Source organism: Emydura macquarii, unplaced genomic scaffold (genome assembly GCF_026122565.2).
Source record: "Emydura macquarii macquarii isolate MOO-44397 ecotype Brisbane River unplaced genomic scaffold, CSIRO-AGI_Emac_v2 contig_1253, whole genome shotgun sequence".
Classification (NCBI taxonomy): domain Eukaryota; kingdom Metazoa; phylum Chordata; order Testudines; family Chelidae; genus Emydura; species Emydura macquarii.
The window spans coordinates 42,801,036-42,825,525 of NW_027131390.1; the positions used below are offsets into that span (position 1 = coordinate 42,801,036).

General features: G+C 39.5%; 1 protein-coding gene across 3 annotated transcripts in view; it reads right to left on the reverse strand.

The window, feature by feature from the left end:
* The window catches only part of HDAC4 (histone deacetylase 4), a 403,085-nt gene that overhangs the window by 129,011 nt on the left and 249,584 nt on the right, over positions 1-24,490 (reverse strand). For all 3 annotated transcript variants that reach the window (XM_067548627.1, XM_067548626.1, XM_067548628.1), the window contains exons 6-7: positions 21,612-21,732; positions 11,186-11,307 (exon numbers count right to left, since the gene is read on the reverse strand). In XM_067548627.1, coding sequence (XP_067404728.1) covers positions 11,186-11,307; positions 21,612-21,732 — 243 coding nt within the window. The remainder of the gene's footprint in view (positions 1-11,185; positions 11,308-21,611; positions 21,733-24,490) is intronic.

Here is a 24,490-nt window from a genome sequence, read left to right on the forward strand (position 1 = left end):
GCTTGCTGAGGTTCAACTCCCTAACTCCACCCACCAGGGACAACACAAGCACTCTCCTCGAGGCCCTGCACAGGCCCTACTGCCTCTCCACAGGCTAGCGATAGGCACACTCCAACCCCTAAGTGTTTTCCCTGGAGCGTCCAGCCCCTGCTTCACTGACACTGACAGCATTCACACATCTGCTACTTTCCAAGGAACAGTCCACCCTGGCTTAGCAGTTCCCCCTCAAAAGCTCACATCATCTCTTTGCTTAACACGCAGCTCTGAGATAAGTGCATCGGGAAAAAGAGAAAGTTTATTTAACAAAGTGTAGGGGTTCCAGTGATAGCAAGTAGAAGTATTGGAAACCAACGGTTACATATAAAGTAAAATCATAACATGCATTCTAGAACTTAGACTTATCTAGATACATTTCCATCTCATAGACCAACGCTCATCCCAAAGTCCTTGCAGCATTTTACAGCCAGCTTTGGCTGTGATCTTCCATGCATGAGATAAACAAGTTGTTAGTTTGCTTCCTGGATGAAAGATCCAGGGTGTGTCCCTGCACCCTCAGATACACTACAACTATCTATTGTCCCTGCTCATAACTCGGATGCCCCCCAATTGTTGTTTTTTCCTGTAGCTTTCCCTTCTCGTCAATATTGCAATCTCCTAATTATCCTCGGGCTCAGAATGCAAATAGACACGCATTGTGAGATGGACAATCCCCACTACACAATGGCCAGACAGGGAAATAAATATCTGTTACCACTTGCCTGAAAGGCACATTCCTGAGGTATGTCACCTGTTGGTTACTTGCCTTAAGAAGATAATATTTAAGGAGCTGTGTTCATATGGACAATTATCTGTATGTACATTTTGCAGTGATGACCACAGCAAGTGCTAGCTCTTGGTAGAGACCTCATGTGAACCACTGTGCATATATCTAATGCAGGGGATCCCTGTAAATCCTTGTGCATCCCCTCTACCCTCCCCCAGTTGGCACCAAGAGGTCCCATGGTCACTCTTGCATAGCTGAAAGCAAATTTGTATCAGCGAGTGAAGAGGAGAGATACATGAGAGGTGAGAAGGAATAGGAGGAAAGGAGGATAAGGGCCAAAAGCGTTCAACACCTATGGAGAAGAAAAGGAGCTGTGGGTGCAGAGCACTTCTGAAAATCTGATCACTTCATTTTATGTTTGTTGAAAACAATGTTGATGGTATTTATGTAATACATTCATAGTGAAGGATGAGCAATGAAGTCGGGAAGGGATAGGAACATTCCCTCTACAACTGTAACTCTACATGGCAATGAAATTTTTCAAATACTTCCCCCCTCTCCCAAATACACCGGCATCCATCTTCAGCTGTGCTTTCTAGACAAAACCTGATTGCTCTTTCTGCTACAATAGGTGGCCCAAAGGCTAGAAAACCCCTTTTCAACTCCCATCTACTATTAAAAGAACAACACTGGGAATATTAAATTTAAGTTAAAATATGCAAAATATACAAAGTGGGACCTCACCAGGGGCAGATAAGGCAGCTGGGCTCATCCTGGGGGCCAGAAGAGGCAGTTCAGAACTACTGCACCTCTCCTCATCTGCTACCTTGATCCCCCAACAAAAGTTGATCCCATAATGTCAAGAAGTAAGGGCAGCCCTTAGTCCATGACTAAAGAAAGAACGATTTGAAAACAGCTCAGCTGCTTCACGAGTGCCTTGGAGCACCGTGGTAGGTTGGGAGGGGAAACCGTGTCCTTCCTTTGGAGCACTATCCATGATTCTTTTCCAGCAGGACATCAAAGGGAAGACATGGCTTCCCCTCCCGTAGCACTCAGCCGTGCTACAGAGATAGCTGGACCGCTCTGGCATGGCTCCTGACTTAGGCAGCTGAACTAGTAACTGCACTAAGCCAGCTCATTCAGGTTCTTAATCTAGCCTATGTGGGCTAGGACACAAGTCAGCAGATGGTGGGAGAGAAGGTCTCCTGGCAGGTGGTTTACTAGCTTTGACAGCATTTGCAGCTAACATTTAAAAAAAAAAGAAAAGAAAATCCCTAACACCCATCTTAGAGTTGATTTTCTGAAGGGACATGGGGGGAGAGGGGAGGAGAAGGTATTAAAAACAACCCCCTCCCACACTTGCTGTTTGGTTTTTTCTACTATTGTCTAGAATTTTTACAGTTTGACCTGGACAGATGTTCTACAATACTAAAATACTAGGCAATTTTTATGTATTTTAAGAAGTTACTTTTAGTGATATACACACACAGGCTAGTCCCCCTCCCCTCCCCACTTAGTACAGAAACTAATATTCGTAACAGTACTGGTATCTTAATAGTCAATGACTACCTCTCCTTAGAAGAGCGTGCCCTGAAGTAACGTGTGGATATGTAGTACACAGCACGTAATGCAGGAGAAGCAGAGCTTGGACCACGTCAGCATCAGGAAGTACAATGAGGGTGGGAAAAAAAAGACTCTCTCAAACTTGAGACACTATGTAGTACAGAGCTCAAAGACTCTCTCTAAAATTATACTCCTACATGACACTGGGATTTCAGTCTACTCTATTTTCCTTTAAACAGTGTCCTAAAACAAGCCACTTCATACATTCAAAGGATCAGAATCAGCTCAGAGAAGTATTGTGTGTTTCTTGATGAATGCAGTGTTTTAATTAACAACAAAATGTAATTTCTTTTCAACACAAGGTGTTCAGCGCAATTCTACCAGCTTAGCAGTATAACACCCAGCTACCCACAGTTTTGCAACATCAAAGAAACAAAAACATTTATTTTGACTCCGTAGCCATTGGGCACGTTCCCCTTCTGCTCTCCATCACAGACTCTTGCCTGATGCATGGAGGCACATGGGAATGAGTGCTAATAAGTAGAAGGTAGCTGTTCTATGACAATTATTCATTTTCTTACCCTGCACATCCACAGGATCTGAGCATCTGTAAAACCTTATTTTTCCCCCTTTAAAAAGCAGTGTATCAGTAAAACAGACGTGTCTTTCACATTGTTATTTAGCAATTGGCCAGCTCAGGAGTTTAAATATTTGATGTGGTTGTCAGCATGTGGAATGCATGTGCCAGGCCTTTTCTGTGACAGGCTCCACATCAGCAAATTCAGGAAAAATACTGACCTGTCATTTTCCGCCTCTGAAGCTGCCGTCTGCCAGCATTTTTACTTTCATATTTCAGCTACCTAGAGCAGCACAGGAAGATCTACATAAGTTCCTGAAGGCGTGGGATTTGGATTTTGGGATGTTTGGGGTTTTTTTTACAATCCCTAATGCCAGCAGCAGTAGTAGGATGGAGCACAAGCCACCAACTGGCAGAGACACAGCACTAGTTGAAATGCCAAGGTAAGCAAAGAATTTGCTGAAAAGCCACAGCAAGACACAGAGCACTGAAAAACAGATGCCAAGGCACCAGGGCAAACAGTGAAGCCATGAACAGTAAATGAGCACCAGAGTGCTGGCGGTAAGCACCAGGGCACCACTGCAAAGGCATTGACGCACTCAGGCAAACTGGCAAGTAATTTTTCAATAATCTGAACCTTACTGGAAGACTGGGATATGGAAAGGAATCCCCAAAGATGAGTGAAACAGGTCAGAGCAAAGACCCTGAGCAACAGCAGGAACGGTGCACCCCTCCCTCACTGACATTGAGGAGGATCTGACTGGAAGATCCCAAGGAGAACAGTTAATCTCGGTGGGCTGGGCTCACACTCCATCCTGCTACCCCTCCTCAGGGAGTAAACACGTCAACAGTTCGGAGATATCAGATGTCTCACACCATGGAGCAGAGACTCAGGAGCGAGACTCTCGACAGATGACATCTTTAGAGAATTAAACCTTGTTTTCAGAGGTGTGTATATATATACATATGTATATACACACACACACATATATATCTCCAGTCACTCATAGCTGCCACTGATGTCAATGGGAGCTCAGCACCTTTGAAAAGAAATCACTCGGGTTCATTCTCATTGTGTTCTATAAAAGTGCATTTATGTTAAAGAGACTTAGGAAATTTAGTACCGAAGAAGTTCTATCTTTTACAGATTTAAGTAATCAGCACATTAAAGAACAGTTTACCTTTCTTCTTTTACTTTACATGCACATAAACTGCAGAGCACGTGTGCAAAAAGATATATTTTGCTATATAAATGTAATTTGGAGGCTTTGTATTTTCAAATCAAAACACTAATATAAAGTACCTAGCTTTTTTTTTTACAGGGACATCAAAACACTTTACGCAGTGATATTGTACATATGGGGAAATGGTGGCAATCTGAGATTTGTAAACACGGGCTCATAATTTATGAGCATTGTTGAAAAAAGATCCCACGTCTACAGGTTCCAAGTCTCCCTGGTTAGTCAGTAGACCAAATTATGAACTAATATATGTAGAACCCTGTAACACACTATGCAGACCTGTGAAACTTCTGAGAATAACTCTCCTGGGCCAGTACCATTCCTGGTTTGACTGGAAAATGTGTGCATGACAGAGAAGAGGCTCCTGATGCTGGGGGGAAGGAAGTGAAGTGGTATAGGGTTTACACAAGAAAGCCCATTTTGCTGACTCCAGCTTTAGCATCTGAAATTGGATTCCCAGGAGCTGGATTGGGCCTTCCCTCTCTCCTCAGTGGTCAAGGGGAAAGATGTTTCTTGGTAGTGTCCAGCCAGCCTCTCTCAGAGCTTCAAAAGAGTGGTACAGCCATAAACTGTCGTTTGCAATGGCAGCTACTCTCACAGCCCCTGCTTTGGACTGAGGGGAAGTTGGGGTGGGGATACACGCAGCACCTTTCCAGGCTCTCCAGTCAATCTTTACTGGAAAAGTGCCCATTATTTTTGTAACCATTTTTATAGTAAGGATGTTGGAGGGCACATCTCTGATGAGTAACTGGAACAAACTCAGACTGCATTGATTTTCCCACTTCGGGAATAGGCTCAAATACAGATGCCTTGAGAAAGACAGATTATTAACAGATTTCAAGGATTTATTTTTTTGTCAGCTGGCCTGCTCCTATGAGTCCCTCCAGAACTGTTGCATTTCAGCAAAAATTAAATGCACTTAGCATCTTGCAGCCTTGAGCCCATGATACCGTAGTTACTGTAGGAGCTCAGTCTGGTGAGATGCTAAACATCCTCGGTTCCCATAAAAGTCAATGGAAGATCAGGACATGCAGTGACTGAAAAAGGGTGGTCAGAATCTTGCAGGATGGACAATCCACAAGAAAAAATACGGTCTATTCAGATATACAGAACAGTAACACCATTTCTTTTCCTCAATCTCTTGAGAAAAGCCTTGATGTGTGCATTTCAAAATTAAAGCAGGACATTTGATAGTATTCAAACATCTCAAAAATCAACGGATAATGTAATTTTTCCGTTAAAGAAATGAGACCGTTTCAGATACAGGGAGCTGTACTGCGAAATGTATCTACCAGCCAGATTGAGAACAGGACACAAGTAATTAAAAACTGCATCTCAAAGGAGTCCAATAGTAAAACTATTTCATGCAGAACCCAACAGCCAAGAAGCAGCAACAGATCAGTCTAGCCCTACAAAATACAGGAGAAGAGAGCTTTGGGAGACAGGATATACGAATGGCATGCTGTTAGTATTTACTGTTTCACATACTAAGTTTCTTAGGAACTCTTCTTTAGAAATTATTCATGCCCTTAATCTGTGTTCTTCTGAGGAGATACCAGTTTATATGGGGATTTGACCTTGTTTGTTTAAAATTAAGATGTAAGCATAGTATTCTCTCCCCTTTTTAAAGTAACAAATTGTCAAACAAAGAATATAAAAGAATCTGTTGCCCAACATGTCATGATGCAGCTGAAGTCTTTGAAAAAGGCAGAAGAGTGACACACTACAAATAACCTACTGTGGTTACATATTAATTCTCTGAATGACTCCATATTGAACTCTCTCAGTGTAGAAGTCAAATTGCCAGCAATGAAAATTTAACCTGGAATAAAAGAGTCAAGCTGTGTTCTCTCAGCCTTTTCTGTCACTCCACCCATATCAAAGATTGTTTGGATTCCAGTTCTTGTAATCAGAACTCCATTGTAATGGACTTTGTACTTCAACTAAGAAAATTTAATCAAATTTAATGAAAGCTGGAAGGCATGATATGGCAGCTTTAAGTTACAAATACAATTAAAGGAATTTTTTTTTTATTGGTGCCAAAAGTATGAAAGCTCACTTACAGGGCTTTAGATACTAATAAAGATCTTTATTTAGGATGGATTCCAGCTTTCCCTTCCCTTTGTTTACATCATATTTTCAGTTTTTTCCCCATTCTTGGCAATGGGATTCTGTTTTGTTTTTAAACCAGGATATCAGTGCACTAGAGAATCAAAGAAAAATTCAACTATACTTCTACATTGTATTGTATTGCCAAAAAGGCACATCAATACTGATGTACAAAAAGAACCAATATTTGTACTTTGGATGACAATGTGCTAGTGTAATATTAGTTATTCATCTAAAATAACTCATTGTTAATCAGAAACCAGGCTTTTGCAGATTTAGTTTGTTCGGGTTTTTTTTTTTCTTAAATAGAATTAGCTCTGCCCCAGAACTCCCATTTCTTAACAGCCCAATCCTGGCAACCACTATTCTCTGTTTAAGGACCACTCCCATAGTTGAGTGAAATACATTTACCATCTGTAGTTTATTCTGTGCTCTACAGGACTCTTATCTATACAACTGCAGTCTTGTCAAGAACACCCTAACGTGAACTGGAGTCGTAGAAAAGCAGGGAGAAGAAAGGGGTGAATCATTTTGATGAAGACAGTGATGTGGCAGAGAAGAATGAGCACGGAAAGAGCCACGACAGGAGTTCTTTGTAGGTGAGGGCAGTATTAGAGTAGAAAGATCAGGTGACATGATTATTTGAAAGCTGCGGAAAGGAGCAAGAAGCCAGGGGGAGATGGAGGACAATAGGGAGCAATGGAGAAGAGTTAAGTCAAGGGATCATCAGTCAGAGGAGGATAGACACAGTCCCTTATTCTCACTAACGCTGTTCTCAGTGGTAGCAGATGGCAGAACTAGAAGATATTGTCTCAAATTGCAGTGGGGAAGGTCTAGGTTCGATATTAGGAAAAACTTTTTCACTAAGAGGGTGGTGAAGCAGTGGAATGGGTTACCAGGGGAAGTGGTGGAATCTCCATCCTTAGAGGTTTTTAAGGCTCACAACTTGTCAAAGCCTTGGCTGGGATGATTTTGTTGGGGTTGGTTCTGCTTTGAGAGTAGGGGGTTGGACTAGATGACGCTCTTCTTCCTAATAAGTCCAACAATGGCTATTTCATTTCTTTTACATCTCAGAGGATTACGGTTCTCTGTATTGTTTCAAGATGAAGGTGCCCAAGTTTTCAGGCATGATCCTCATTACTAACAGGAAGACTGAACAAGTAGTAGGTATCTCCCCTTTCCTAATTCCTGAAGGGATTTAAGTACCTCAGCCTCCAGATAACTCTTGGCCCATCCCAAATGTGTAAAATTAATTTTGAGCATTTCCTGTCACAGATGTCATAGACCTCATTGAATGGAATGACATGACTAGCAGCTGGCTGAGTCCTATTATTTGAGCAAACCTGGTAACCCCTTCCCCTTACTCAGATTGCTTCCACTGTCCGCCCCATATTCCTCTTAAAACTTCTAAAAAAGATCAGTACATTCCTATGGTAAAATTGGGATCAAGAGTTCAATGTAGCTGGGCCAGTTCACATCAGCTGACAATCTGACCCATAAAAGCAAATGGAAGGTTCTTTGTAGCTTTAGGGAAGAAGGCAAAATTACCTTGCAAAATTTTAAATCTTATTTTTGGGATGGGATGCTAGAGAAATGCCTTTGGCATGCTTCACCACCACTTGTACTCTAGGTACCAATGGAGAAAGGCCTAATAGGAACCACCAAATTAAATTTAACACTTATTGACAGAATTACATTAACTCCAGAACTACTTGGATCACATATCCTTTTGGTTAATACAACTGGCATCTTTAATAAATGAGATAAAAACAAATCTCTCTCCAGTGCCTCTCTCTTCACCTACTCCTTAATCACCCTCATCTCAAAGGATCTGATTGTACAAAAGCACTCATAGTAGATCAAAGCAAATGTAACAGAAGCAAATCAAGCCTGTTTTATATAAGGGAAAATAGAAGAACATGGAAAAGAGGGTGCAATTCATGCACAACACTATTTCCTCTCATCTCTTCTCTCACATATTCCTTTATGCCTACTCTGTATGGTATGACTACCAGCTTATTCTTCCAAACACAAAACTGCCCCTGCTCACTGTACAGGACAGGAAAAAAAAACAATATTTAATTACTGGCCTGCACAGGAAAAAAAAACATACAACTGAATTTAAGAAGCAGACTACAATTGCTATTAAAAGATTCACAGCCCTTTAAACATGCTCTAATTCCATTTGAGAAATCCAGATTAAGCTCTACAGATCTACATCCTCCTTGCTTGGGTCTAAGCAATTAACCCGGTCTTATATCCTCTTTCCTGGAAGGGCTGCAGTTAGTAAAGGTTTTTGACACACACATGCAGACTGCATCCAAAGAGAGATTCAGTTATTTTGAGCAGCTGTTCATGTATCTGTCACACATGACAGACATACAGATTTTCTACACTCTCAAATTTGTGTTTGATCACAGCCTGTCTAGGACTCTTACCATGGTTTCTAGAAATGAATGGAAATTTACAGCTCTCCCCTTTATTTTTGGAAGTGGAAAAGCTGAATAAGCATGGACAAAAATATCACAGTGTTGACTCCATTCCATGAGTCCGCGAAAAACAACTGGATCACCAACATTTTTCCACATTTAGGTAGCAATCTAAGCCCTCCAGTTTTCCCCTCGTTTCCATCTATGAAAGTGAGTAGACTTCTCTCCTGTCATTTGAAGTCTGATTCTTTCACTTGTTGTGGGGTTTTAGGTTTTCTTCTGACTCCTCCTGTTGACTGCTAATACTTATCACTGCAAATTTGTATGTCTGTCAATGTTGCATTGTTTTAATAACCACAGAGCTATTAACGTTAAAACGTTATTCTACATCATAACGTTTAACTTTCTTTGGTCTTTCCATCCTTCTTTTTTTGTGATAAAAATTGTTTGGAACTACGAAGTGAGAAATTTATTTTCCGTTACACAAGATGACAGCGTTTATTTATGTCAGAGTAATGTGAAAAAATATAATGTAGCTAGCTGACAAAAATATGATTCCACAGTTCTATAGTGTAAGAACAATAAGTGCCAAATAGAGTGACAGCTATCTCAGTGACTTATTATACATGTTTTGCATTAAAATTCTGATGCTGTAGGGCTTTACAAAACAACAATTTAAATGACTGAAAAAAGTGACTAAGAACACTGCAGGCAGAGACTATTTTAGATACATTAAGGGGTTGGAATATAATTGGACATTTCATCAATAAACTGCAGCTTTTTATGCAACTTTATTGCAAAAAAAGGCTTTGTAAGGTAGTCCCAAACTTTTTCTTAACCTTCAATGTGTCATTAAAATGGCGCATTAAAAACATGAAGGACAGATACCCAGATATCTTCACAGATGCAATCTTTAAATAGAGCCTAAGCAGAGAAAACAGGACACGCAGAGATTTCCCAAAGCTAGTTATAAATGTTGGAGGAACAGGAGGTATTTGGAAACACAAATAGCATCTAGAGTCAAAGTCTTTTACAGTTACAGGTTTATTCTATGTTTGCCTTGGCTACTGTATATCTGTAACTTTTAAATTTCAAAGTAGATTGGTCTGCTCCTATTTAAAGTTTCATCCTATGGGACAATACTAAAAGATACCATGTCCCTTGAAATGTAGTTCTGCTCTGAGAAATGATCAAAAAATGGCATAAGATGTTTAATACTTATTCTCTCTCAATGATTTACATAATAAAGATTTTTGTTTTAATTTCTGCCAGACTTGCAAACTCACCCTGAACTCTCAGTCAAGCAAGATTTTGCCTTCTCATGTACCATGATCTGTCATAAAAGTTCAAGAGGCCATATCATGTTCTCAATTACATCTGTGTAACCCTTTTAGCTTTCAGTGGGTTTGCATAAGGATAACTAAAGGAAATGAATAAAAAGAAATTGACCCAATGGATTTTCTTTATGTATCAAGTTCCAAATTGTTCACATTCAAGGATATAGTTAAAATAAAGACTCTTAGAATTAAAATGTGGCTATCGGAGCCTCCCCACATTCTCCACCTACAAGACTTGGGGGGGGGGGGGGGGGAAGCTTGGGGCTTCTGCCTTGCGGTGTGGTGGTGGAGCTAGGGACTTAGGACACGTACTTGCCGGGCTTCAGCAGGTGCGGGGCGGAAGCTCCAAGCCCCCTCTTCCTGCAGAGCAGAAGCCCTGAGACCTCCCTTTCTGTGGGGCTGAAGCCCTGAGCCCCAGCAGGAGGCTCCCTGGAGAGCAGAAGATTCGAGCCCCAACACCCCCCCCAGGGCTGAAGCACCGAACTCTGGCATGCGTGCCCTGGCTCTCGAACTTCTGAAGATTGTTGTATGTAGCTTAGAGGGTCAGTAAGTTTGACCACCCCCTGCAGACAATGTGGAGTTGATGAGAATAGTCAATCAAAACATAGGTATCTGCAAAATATATAGTTGAGAAATAACTGTCCCCACAATCAAAGGGCATAATATAATGGTATAACTGAGAAAACCATACACAGGAATGAACCAGTGACTTTACTGTAAATCCTCCTGCTTTGACTGGCAAAGAATTTTTTTGTATACTATCAAACACCAAAAAATCCATTAAAAATAGTATCAAGAAATATGCATTTTTCTCATTCGTTGAAATACCTGTTGACTGAAGACAAATCTGTTTTAATTTTGCTCTTGTGAACATTACATATTCAATACAAATTTAACAAATTAGTCTTCCATGTGCAATTTTTATAGTTCTTAATATATTTCTGCCTGGCCAAACTAAGCACTACTCAGATTCTAAAACTTTTCATTCATTTTACACTGCTACAGGGGTGTGGGTTTAAAAAAAGATTACGTGTTATAAACAAGCATCACCCAATGAAATACTGCTCCTTTTGTTTAACATTGTACTCTTTTACAAAAGGACAGACAGCCACAGTAAAGATTAAATATATTTAGTGTGCAAGACAGAAATTTAATATTGGAGTTACCTGTTTTTCTGAGTGGAAAGTCATCTTTGGAATCATACATCCCCAGTACAGGGTGATTGTAGGTGCCTGAAATTCCACTTTGTGGAGGAGAACTCTGATCAAGAGAACTGTGCTGAGTTTTCCTGTATAAGTAGAAGAAAGAGAAGGTGGAAACTTTACAAAAGTTAAGAAGATTTAGCACAGATTAATCTTCGCTCTTTATATTAAAGGATCCTGTACTGATGTTCAAAGCAGAGAACTCCCATTTATGACAGTGAGTTAACCCTGAACAAAAGTGGGTAACCCTGGACAATGTGGTCAGACACAAAGGAGAAGTTATGCACCTTGTGAAGTAACTGGAGTTCTTTGAGATGTGCCCCCATGTAGATGCTCCACTTCAAGTGTGGACGCACCCTGTGCCTTTCAAGATTTTTGGTAGCAGTGCCTGTTTGGCTTGCATATACACCATACACATCCTCAGGCCCTCTAACAAGGCTATGTAGGGCTGTGTGGGTGACCACCCTCAGTTCCTTCTGTAGTGCAAAGTCCCACACAAGAAACTCCAAAGAAGAGAGGAAGGAGGGCAGATAGTGGAGCGCCCATAGACACACATCTGGAAGAACTCCACTTACTACACAAGATGAATAACCTCTCCTTCGAGTAGCGTCCCTGTGTGTGGCTGCACTTCAGGTGACTTCCGAGCAGTAACTGCTTTAACAAGGCAGAAGGTTCAGAACGGAGTCCAGCACTGAAGAGAGAACTATGTTACCTACTGCAGCATCCAATCTAGCAGCATGAACCAAAGCATCATGGCTGGAAAAAGCATGCAATTAGGTCCACGTTGCAGTTTTCGGCAACTAGAATATCCTTGAGTAGGGCTACAGATGCTGACTGTAATCTAGTAGAATGTGCGGCCACTCATAGGGGAGGTTGAGCATCAGCCAAGTAATAATCCATCCAGAACCACTTAGTCTCTGCATGGAGACAGTGGATCCCTAGACCTATCTGCAACAGAAACAAAGTCTGGGGACTTCATGAATAGTCTGCTTCTGTTCAAGTAAAGGGCCAATGCCCCTCTAACATGTAGTGCATGGAAGACGGCTTCCTGTGTAGTCTGATGTGGCTTCGGAAAGAAAATAAGAAGGTGAATATCTGGTTAATGTGAAACTCAGAAGAAATTTAGGTAAAAATTTTGAATGGGGGTAATGATACATTTTCACTGGAGAACACAGTACATGGAGGGCCTGCTATTAGAGCCCGTCTCCCCAATCCTTTGAATAGAAGCGATGGCTACCAAGGCGGCCATTTTCATGGGCAAACATAATAGAGAGCATGTACCTAGTGGTTCAAAAGGCTGTTTCAAGAGACGGGTAAGGACAAGGTTGAGATCCCAAAGCAGAATAGGATCTCATTCTGCAGAAAAAGGTTCATAATTTCTTTCAGGAACTTCACTGTGCTCAGATGTGCAAAAATTAAGAAACCTTCTAATGGTGAGGCTAAGTGAACCTTGATGGAACTCAAATAGACCTGATGTCTTCAATTCCACCAGGCAATTCAAGATTGTGGAAAGACAACTGGAGAGATGAAAGATGATGACAGTTACACCAAAGATACTACCTTATTTCTGGAAGTAAATGTGTCTTGTAGTTTCCTTGCTGCTATTTAACAGCACATGTCGTACTTTTGATGACCAGGACACCTCTAGTCGCAAGAGCCATTGAGGAACCACGCTTGGAGTTGTAGAATGTTTAGAATGGAGGGGAAAATGGTCTACACGAATTGAGACAACAGTTGAGAATTGATCAGGAGCCTCCACAGAGGATGAGAGGTGAGTCTGATAAGATAAGGAAACCAAACGCATTTTGACCAGATTGATGCAATCACAGTGAGCTTGGCTTGCTCTTTTTTGATCTTGCTGAGAACCTTTAAAAGCAATGGAGTTGGTGGATGTGCATACAAAAAATGACTCCTCCATGTAATGAGAAAGGTGTCTCCTAAAGATTCTGGATTGAGTCCTCCTTTGGACTCAGAATATGCTATACTTTGTGCTGGCTACAGTGGTGAAAAAGTCAACCACTGGAAACCCCCAAGGTAGGAATATTTTGTTGAAGACTCAAGAGTCCAATTCCCATTTGTAATTTCAGGAAAACAGTTTGCTGAGGTAGTATGCCATGGTTTTTTGTCTACCCAGGATGTAAGTAGCTGAAATGGCTGACTGACTGACTATGCACCAATTCCAAAGCTTTATTGCTTCATTGCAGAGTAAGGGGGAACATGCTTCTCCCTGGCTACTGATATATACATATAAGTTATGTTGTCTATCATGATCTTGAATGACCTGTTTTTGATTATGGGAAGAAAGCAGAGGCAAGCATACCTGACTTCCCTTAACTCTAGTAGATTGACATGCAAGCATTGCTCTTGCTTTGACCATTTGCCTTGGGCTGTGTGAGGACCCAAATTTGCTCTCCTGGATTAACTAGATTCCTGCACAAACCTTGGAAGGATCCTTCCATAAGATGAGTGACTGCAGGACCCAGCTGGGTATAGGCACCTATTTGTTCAAACTGTTTGGGTTGGGTATATGAACTTTCCTGAGCCACCCGTAGATGTAACCTGGTGATCTGTGTTACCGAAAATGCAAGCTGCCATATGTCCCAGAAGCAGCAAAATATGTCCTTGCTGGAACTTGAGACTGAGTTTTTTTCTTTGGATTAGGTTCTTTAAAGTGAGGAACCTGTCAGGAGGGAAAAACTCTGCCAGTCATCGAATCCAGAAATGCTCCTATAAAAAGTATTTGCTTATAAAAAGCAAGGCCAAAAGGGAAAACACAACAAAAATACGTATTTGGGGGGGAATTGAGGGAGGGGAGAAGAACAGTTCCAACAACTACGAAGTACTAAATATTCCATAAACTACTAAAGAATTAACTCTAGAGAGAAAACAGGCACACACTAAAGTGGCCAATGACGGATCAGAAGGAACTGAGGGCAGTTCACCCTCACAGCCCTATACAGCTTCAGTATGGGGAACAAGGATGTGTAGGGGTGTATGTGCAGGCCAAATGGGCACTGCTGCCAAAAATCTCTGATCAAAGGCAAAGGGCACATGCACACCTGAAGTGGAGCACCCACAGGGACACTACTCGAACAATATATATTGTCCTACTTATATTCCAATGTATTTTTGCTTTTGTTCCAGTTTCCTTTTTCCTTCACGCTACCTGAAAATAAACTGAAGAGAAAATTTAAGAACTCAGGCCCTGATATTGCAAAGCAACTAAAGCACGTGCTAAACTTTAAGCATAGTAATAGTCCTGGAAAATAAAGCCTCAGGTCAGCAAGGTCTTTAACCAGACGTGGAACTTTGAACATATGCTTAAGTACTGTGCTGAATTGGGGTCTTACTTAGTGGGACTACTTACATCTTTAAAGTAAGCACATGCTTTAAGCACTGTGCTCAGAGCTTGAGTTAGTTATCACTTCTCCTGACAATGGTTCTTTGTTGAACTGAAACATAAATTGTAGCATAAATATGCCAGTAAAATAAGAAGAAAAACCTTAGACACCATCTTTAGAATTTACTAACAGCAGCAGTGCTGGATCGGTGATGTCCAGGAGATTGATTTAAGCACATACTTAGGCCCCGATTCAGAAAAGCACTTAAGTCTTGCAAATGCCAAAGTGCTCAATATCTTTCAGAATTAATCCCTAAAACTAACAATTTACAGTTCTGTTTCGTTTTTGAGAAAGCTACTGGATGTAAATTATGCCAAATTTGGTAAAGACATTAAATTAACGATTTTTCCAAGCCTTCTGCAAGTGTTTTGGATGCATCTGTTCTGGTTAATAAGCTGCATCATGTTTCCCAGTTTGTGTGTGTGAAATTTATAGGCTGATTTTGAAGCCTGACCAGTATACAATTATGGAAATCTCCAGATTTTCCATATTAATAGTCTGGAGAATTTAACAAAATAATCCTTTTAGCAGTTTATAGCTTAAGCCATGCAGCTGTCAGACAATTTTACATGGAAAATACCAAAATTGTGCTTAATGTATTATTTCTTGAAAATATTACATAGTTCAGTAATAAATTAACACTTTGTTAGAGAAAACTTCAGTCCTCAATGTTATGCTCTCATTCACTAATCAGGCAATCAAACTTGATATTATTAAAATGACTTTTCACAAGTTGTCCTCACTAAACAATTTGATTCAGTGTTTGGTTTGTTCCTGAATTTGTAACTTCCCCGTGCATAGTTAGTTAATTATACAGGATTGTCAATGGTTTTATTTCATATTAATAGACGCACCCATACAGTATTTATATTTGTATCTATAACTGAAAACACAAGCATAGTTTAAAATATCACCTCTAAAATTAAAGAAGATAACATTCTGATTTTCTCATTTTACATGAAGTCTGCACAGAAATATTTCATAATCAAGAAGCCCAGATGCTCCAAAGTGAAGTTTACTACCAAGAAGCCTCAACCCACCAGGGCATACTATGTGGAAAACCACTCTTTGGTCTTGTCCATACAAGGAATAGTTTATCTTATTGTGGCTTAAACTACACAGCCATGTCAGGCTAACCTGTTTTCACCACTTCGTTAGAGAATGCACACTAACTCCAAAAATGAGTTTAGATATGCTTTGGATTTCTCAATCATAGAACAAAAGCAGTCCTGAATATTTCAAACATTTATATACCATAACTTTGCAGAACTGGTATGCAAGATGTGACAACCCCATGCTACTTGCATGGCACTAAGGGATATCTGCACTCACACTCAAAAGAATTTCAGAAGTCTGGTAACTGATCACACCTTGAAACATCAAAAATGCTCCTGAATTTACTTTGCTGAGCAATTTTAGATCACGCATGTCTCCAAATATATACATGTATTATTTGAATGGTGTGATCCTTCCAACCAGTTTGCACAGTAACTCTATGTATGATACTCCAAACATGGGCACTTATGAATGTACATTCAGTTACTGTACCTGTCATGGACCCGCACACATATAGAGAATGTATGCACCTGTGTACGTTTGATTAATCTCAATCAATACAATCATAAGTACATCTACCCAGAGACAGACTCACTAACTTACGCACATTCATGGTAAATGTCCATGTTTTCTTCCTTGTTTGGGAAGCAGCCACTCTCATAACTTAATTCCAACAAAATAGGTGCTTGAGAGCTCCCTCAGAAAACTTAACAGTTCTGCAGCTAACTCTGCATTGCCCTGTCCATATTACAATGAAATCAGTTGAACCAACATTACAGCATGTTTAGACTCTTTCAGGATTATGACTGTCAAATTAGTTTTAAAAATTATACAGTGGACAACAGTATCATGACAGATTTTGAAATTGTTATGCTTCATTACCATAAGCTGGAGTATGCAAAGAACTTTTAAATAGTTAAGAATGAATGTGAAATGTGAATGTAAAACAGTTTACAAAATGGCATGAAAGCATTTGTTGCATGTAAATACAGCCTAAATATGTATTCCATAAGAACCTCTTGACTAACTATTATTGAGCATTACATCTTTGAAGAACTGATAGCTTCTCTCCTTCATTTAACAGATCCTTTAGAGTACAGCTGTACTCTGAAAAGTGACTGTGCAAAATTGGCCCCTTCTCTATCAACAGATATTCTGCCTGTGTGCATTCCCAATCATATGTACTTACTTTAATGACTAAAACAACAGTGACAGCTTTTTATTCTTGTTAGCCCTGCAGAATCACTAAAGCTGACAGGGAAAGCTGAAGTCAGTTATTCTTGTGCATCAACAAAATTCTAACGTATCTGAAACCCTTTTGAAGGCAACAGGGTTTCACAGGGTTCACTCATAACAGTCTGAAAGCAAGTGGTGGTATGCATGCAACTAGGAGCAGAATTCAATCTTTGTTACACATTGCAAAAAGATGAGCCAGTTTGATTTTCATATCCTAGCTTGAGTTTGAAATTAGAGCAAAAGAAACAATTTTCCTTGCAAATTGCACAGGTGATATTGAAGTAATTGACAAACAAACGTGGAATGCCCTAATGTCTTTTTTACAGATTCGCTTTTCAGAGCAATGCCTTTAATATTAAAACTCTGGATCTCAATAAACCTTAACAAAGAGAATGAAATAAGTGATTGTTTAAAGGTGTCAGTTTTGTGTTTATTCTGGAATCTGTTACCGTTTAACTGGCTTGACTGTTCACAGCACAGATGTTATACCTATTTTCTGTTAGCATTAACTTTTTGTATTAAGTATAGTTAGTGCTGATTACTTCATGTCAAGAGTATGCCTATACCTAAGTAACTAAATAAGTGACTTGGTGACTATGTGAATGTATACATACATGGGCCACTAATTTGTTAATCTAAAAGATCCTACTCTCCCCTTCTGAAAGAATAGAAACTGAAAAGCCAGCCTTTTGAGCCATCAGCAAGCACCAGGCTCTCTAGCTCTTGAGATCTCCCAGGCTAATGTTGCATTGTCCCCCATTTCCTCTGCATGATCCCCATGAGGGGCAGGATACCTGGCAGTGGCCTGAGTAGTCTGGTGTTGGGGGGTCCCAGTGTCAACTTCTTGGGTGCCACCTTGGGGGCCTGTGGGACTCGGAAGCGGAGTCTGATTTGGTAGCACACTGGATGGAGTTATTGGTACCCTGAAGGCTGTAGGTAACTCTGTGGGTACAAATTAGGATGGCCACAATGTGAGGATCCCAGTCCTAGAAGGATTTCTGGGGCCTCCTGCCCCCTCCCCCGCTTTAGTCCCCTATGTCAGCAGGGTAAAATACGATTTCTCATTCTGTTGCAGACAGCAGCAACAGAACTCTGTGAGCTGGTAAGCCCCTTAAATATATAGGTGACAGGAAGACATCACCAAAATGCTTACGGGTACTGTCTATCTGCTGGCAGCATCTGGACTGGTGAAGAGGATCAAAGAGAGAATTTGCAATTTTGGAAATTTAAAACATCACAATGTATTTCACCAGGTTATCTGTGTTCTGTACTTCAGAACCATTTGAAGAATTCAGTGACTTCTCAGCATTTACTGTATCAAAGGACAAAAACGCATAATGAAAAGCCTTGTTAACAAACATGCTGCATTACCATGGCCCTTTGATGCAACACTTTAGACTAGATTTAGGACTCTGATGTTCTTTAAATCAATTAAGGGTGCTTGTTTGTTTATATATATTTGTTTATATATATTTATATATATATATATATATATATATATAAATAAAAATAAAGGGAGTGAATTCCCTCTCAGACCATAGCAGAATTTATTTTTAGAACACGTGATGGGATAGATGGATATCAAAGTTATACATCAAACTTTCATCAGGCCACATGATCAAAGTGAGCTAAATTTTTGGAATTAAAATGTTCGTTTTTTATTCTTGATTCTGTAACTGTCCGAATGCAACTTTTGCATAATAAAATTAAGGCATTTTAAGCTACTGGGAAACTGAGAATGTTGCTGTCCACAGTGCTCAAGCCTTCTTAACATAACTCCAGTCTCAGTGATTCATGTAATTGAACAGAACACTGGAAAATGAATTATGTGAGAAAAAAATGTGAAAGTAATAGCATGGGAACAAACATTTATATAGGTAGGCACATTTCACGGTCAGGACAGAAGACACACAAGCATGTGTGCTCGTTCACGCACATCAGGGGTCTGGACGTTACCATCTCCAGCTTCAAATTCTGGTTCTTATTTAAAAAAAAAGCCCTGATTATTCATTTAGTGGATCACCAATTCACATAAACCACCCCCTTATCACTTCAGTACACAAATGAGCCCGTACCGATATCATACAATAACCATACAATTATGACTTGTTCATAACTAATTTTTAAAGACATTAGATCTTCTCTTCCTCTGCCCCGTCATGTTGCTATGGGGTAGAGTTAAGACTTTTTTGTTGTTGTTGTTTTTTAAGTGCCTTACCTGTGCATTTCCATACTTCAATATGTTTGGATTTCTTTTAAATTTAACCTTCAATGTCAAGGTTTTCCTCTGTAACAATTGTTTTGGAATAAATTACAATATCCCTGTAATGTTTTTACTGATAAATTTCTGATATGACCTCAACTTTAACTCAAGTTTAATGTAGTTTTTTGTGGGAAATGTCTGGGGGTTTAAAACTTACAATATGATCGCTAAGAAAGACATTGAAAAGAATATCATTTTGTGATAGATTGTGATACTTCTAATGATTTGAATATATGTAATACTAACCTTAGTTTTAATATACACATTTTTAAGGCCAGATGCAGCACACTGAATTTAAGGCCACTCTGGAGCAGCACAATGCAGCCAGAGCATACTGCCCATTTTTCCCCAGCTCCTGACCTCTACATTCACATGCACATATACTGGTTTCCCACACACACACTTCCCCTGCAGCCCAGCCCAGCCCAGCCCCCTCCCCAACTCCCTCCCCCCGCCCCCTCCCGGTCTCTCTCTCACACTCACACACGCTCTCTTTTACTGTGAGGGACTGAGCTAATGGTAAGTTGGTGGTGTGCAACCAGTAACTGGGGTCAGGAGGTGTTTCTTGTGGACTGACTACTACCTCAGGGTCAAAAAGCTTTGAGCTAGGTGAATTCCACTCTGTCACAAACTGGGAGGATGAATGAGAATGCTATGAGGATGGTATCTTTAGAGTTTCTTCTCCTTCACAGTACTGTGTAGTAAGTGGAAATGTTTGAGGTGGAGGAACAGTGAAGTTTGGCTACCATCTCTTGGAAACAGTGTCTAAAATTTCTCACTGTGGTGAGTTTCTCATCTTCATTTTGGATAAGAAAGATCAGGTCAAATCCAGAGCAACACATCTGTGTTTGGAGCGACAAAGCCATCTCACAGTTTTAGCTAGTTTCGCTCATGGACGTCCTTCCTGAAATGAGGGAATAATGCCAGCTTCTTTTGAAAAACTGGTGATTATGCCATTGCTTAAGAAACCTTTTCCTGACATTTATGGTATCACTATTGCCCTTTTTCCCCTCTAATTTTTCCCTATCAAGGGTTTTCTCCCAGCAATGGCTAACATGCAGGTTTCTGTGTTAATTCTTTTAGCTACGTCACCAGTTTGGTACTGCTGATTGAAAGGTACTTTTGTAATTTTTTTTTACATTCTACTGTGAACTCCAATCAGATGACTGGAAAGCACACGAGTGGTTCCCCCTCTTCGTTTCAGAGAAAAAGCGGTGAGCACCATGGTCAGGTGTCAATGACAGTCACGAGCACACGGGAAATATTATTTAAGGATATACCTAAGCAGCCCACACCACCACGATAAAGCGAGTTCATTCCGTCATTAATAGTGTCCTGATACTACTTTCATATGTAACCAAACATACTTACTGCAGGAAAAAGAGGTAAAGAATGGAATATTGGGAAGAAAATAGCTATACCTCCAGCCCTCCCTATACAAGCTGTAAGTCCTTTACCATTTTGTACTTTTCATTCTCTGTCTGTTTCTTTATGAAAAAACAATCATAAATTAGCAATCACTCCTGTATACAGTTTAGAGCATATCTCCTTGAGAAACCACTTCTTCTTTCATGTGTGTCACTGTGGCATTTAAGGTCTGCTGGCAGAGCCTTGATCTCAGTCCTGATTTGACTGTTTTGACTGCCTGGAGGCCAACATTTTCTGTACAGGGCCTCCAATTCCAGAATTCGTTTCCACATTTGGTCCAACACTGCCAGACTTAGTTGACTTTCAGGGCACAGTTTCTTCAGGCTTTTGCCTAACTGGGGGTGTAGATTAGGTGCATTTGGCATTTTTAATGGCTTAATTTTAAGGGCCAAATCCTTTAATTTGTGACTGACACTATATATACGTACCCAGACTGTAATATGAGGAGTAAACTTTAAACGTTTTAAAATACAATAATGTTTCAAGTAACTTGAGTGACAATCCAGAGAAATGCAACAGTAATCTTCCCATTATATTAAAGTCTGGATTTTCTAATATCATATCATCCCAGATGTTGAATGAAAGAATCTTAGTTGCCTAGTGCAGATTGATCTGCAAGTATCAACTATACAGAACAATCCACTCTGAGTGACCATAAATTAAAAAAAAAACACCAAAGTCCTCTGCTAGTGGAAACATCATTATAAACCCAAGACCCCATCCCTGTATTATTAAACAGAACAGTGCTTGAATTTAAACTGTTATCGGGTAGGATCTTCATCCACATGCAAATTAAGAATATAATTGATGATATATCAGATCATTCCTTCACACCCACTACAAATTTCCATCTAGTTACCTTACAATTTAATTAGTTAATTTTGCAACACCTTTATTTGTAACATACTGTCCACACATTAAATGGATTAGCCCCTTTCTCCTGCCCTCTAGCAATTGTGAACAAAGGTGGCACCAGCTGAATCATGATAAGCCCAGTACCACTTACCCATACCAGAAGCGGGGATCACTGGAAATGCAATGGTTGAGATTCCGGTGTGCCAAAGCTTTCTTTTTATTTAAGACAAACTCTTGTAACTTCATTTTTACTTCTGTGCTTGCCACTGCACCTGAAATATAAAAAAAAAAACCAAACAAAGATTATCTAACCAACTTAATTTGATGAATACAGCAGTGAATTCACACTTGAAACTTTCATTCACAAAATAACAATCTTTTAAAATATTTTTTTTAAGTGCTAAATCTTTGGCTCTCCAGCCAACATAAAGGCTTATTTCAAAGAAAAAAAGACAGAGGCTGCAATGAAGAGCTCTTCTTTACTATCTAGATTTGTACATAACTGCAATCTAGGTCTGAAAAGGGAGATTTAATCAGAGATTTTTTTTTCCTATAAAAGGTTTTTGAAGAGGATTTTTATACTTGCATAAAAGTACATGTAGAAAAAAAAGCACTTGTACTAGGTATTCCAGCTTTCTTTTAATCAAAGGTATTTAAGAAAAGGGGTTTTGTGCATACTCAAGTTTTTAAAATGTCACATCTGCAAGCAAAAGGGGAATGAGATGAATATCACATATGTAGACTTTGTCTTGAGGAATCTTGCAAATAAGGTTCCCTTTGTTCAAAATATCCATGTACAATAAGACCTACACAATATTCCAATTCATTTACAAGTCTGCAATCCATTTCTTCAAATAGAAAATCTAGCATTTAAAAAAAAAATCTGAAATTTCAAAGCATAGAGTTAAAATGTCAACTGGGTAATTTCTAATCATTATCTACTCCACAATAGAAACCAGTCTATTTTACTACGATGATGGATTAAAATTATCATTCAGTTTGCAGAACAGATTCTCAGAAAGCATTTCTGATACAGTAATGTACAGACATTTTGGTAATCATAGCATGAAGCATATGGGGTCTCATCTAAACCACAGAATAAGCCAAACTTCTAAAGGAATAACATCTGGAATGCAAGAAAATCATCAACAGCAATATACACCGCTGTACCATGGGTAGAAAACTCAGCCAATATGAGCACCAGCTTTTGCTTATTATACTTAACATTTTGCTATCACCAAAAACAGGTTGAAGAAAACTTATCATTCGTCCATGACAAAAAAGTCCTCAAAGTTATTTGCTCAGCACTATTTGAAGGTGCAGCATACTCAACATTTTATAAGGAGACATAAATCTTAGAAATTCACTCTTTTGGAACACAGTATTTCTTGCTACTTCTATATAAAGTGGTTTGCGCAGGTATCCAAAAAGGTAGTTAAAATGAGGAGCTGTATTTTAATTTATAGAAAATAATATAGTACAATGGAGAGGATGAGAGAGTGATATGGCCACACATCTTGAAAAATACCGTCTCTGCAAACAATATTCTCATGTTTATTTTGAAGATAGTAGATTAATCAAATGTGACTTATGTTCTGGTGATTTTGGTTAAAAATGACAGTATTTAGGAGCATCAAGCCAAATATTTGTAGCTCATAAGGTTTACAAAACCTCCACTGGCAATTATTCTTTTCCTTTATTATGAGCTGAAAGGTACTACATATATAAAAAAGAAGAAACAAAATCTAAAGTCCATCCATTCTCTGTCCAGTTCTGGAGGCACAGACCCCAATGACCATGGCTTCATGAGCTTGGACAATTGACTTCACACTCCAGCATTGTCAAGTATTAGGCAGAAGTAGAAGGTTTGAACTGACTCCAGAGGGTTTGAACTGGAACTCCCACCACTCTGTTACGCTGGTGAAGCATCCATAATTAGTCTGCATAGACATCAATTTCATTCAGATTTCTCTCCCCACACTTTATAAAATGGGGGAACGCATAGAAGTAAAAACTGACGACAATTATCCTCCCTATAATCAAGCATTAACTAAGCAATTTCACAAGTGTCACTTTCACATGAATTAAAACATTTTCTGTTCTCTAGTTACAGTAGATAATGGCACGTCAAAGACAAGGGGTAAACTAAAACACAGTAAATAGACAAGGTTTAAAACTAAAATTAGTAAAAAAGGCAAGGGGTTGATAAGTAGCTAACAAGATGTCTGTTAATATCACATCAACATTCCCCTTGTTTATGGTCTATTATTATAATTATTATTATTGGTATTATAATAGCATGTAGGAGCCCCAACCATAGCCCAGGATCCCACTGTGCTAGGTGCAGTACAAAGAGAACAAAAAGTCCCTGCCTTGAAGAACTTATCTTTATTAGTCCTGACACGGACATTGACACAACTGGTGCAGACCCCAGTGTGGTTCCACTGAAGTCAATAAAACACCACACTGGTCCAGAAGTCCTCATCAGGGGATCACCATGTAAACTTTTTGGGACAGGGAATGTTTTTCTGCTGTTGTCTACCACCTAACAAAATGAGGCCTCAATCCTTTACCGAGGCCTTTAGATGCTACCATAATAGTAAAAAATAATGTGGGGCTATATAATTGTACTAGATCAAAGAATATCTACAAGAAACTAAAAGTATATGCTAGTTACAGCGAAATCTTACTAATCTGCGTATGGGGGATGGTGGGAACATTGTGTCTGCAGAACTTTGTAAATTAGATGGCTAGTGAACAATACAAAAGCAAGGCTAATATTTCCAAAAAGGTGCTTTGTGCTACTTGATACTGTTCTAGCAAATGGTGAAGTGCAATGTATTTTGTAAAAAAATAGTAGTCTTGGGAATGACACCTAGCAACATTAACTTTGCTAATAATTCTGTACTAAGAAGCTGGAAGAAAGCGTTCTTATAGTGTGTGAAACACAGCCAGGTATGGACTGACAAGGTTCTATTGTATGTTTAATTTATATTAACAGTGTCATACAATGGCAAAATAATTGGGGGT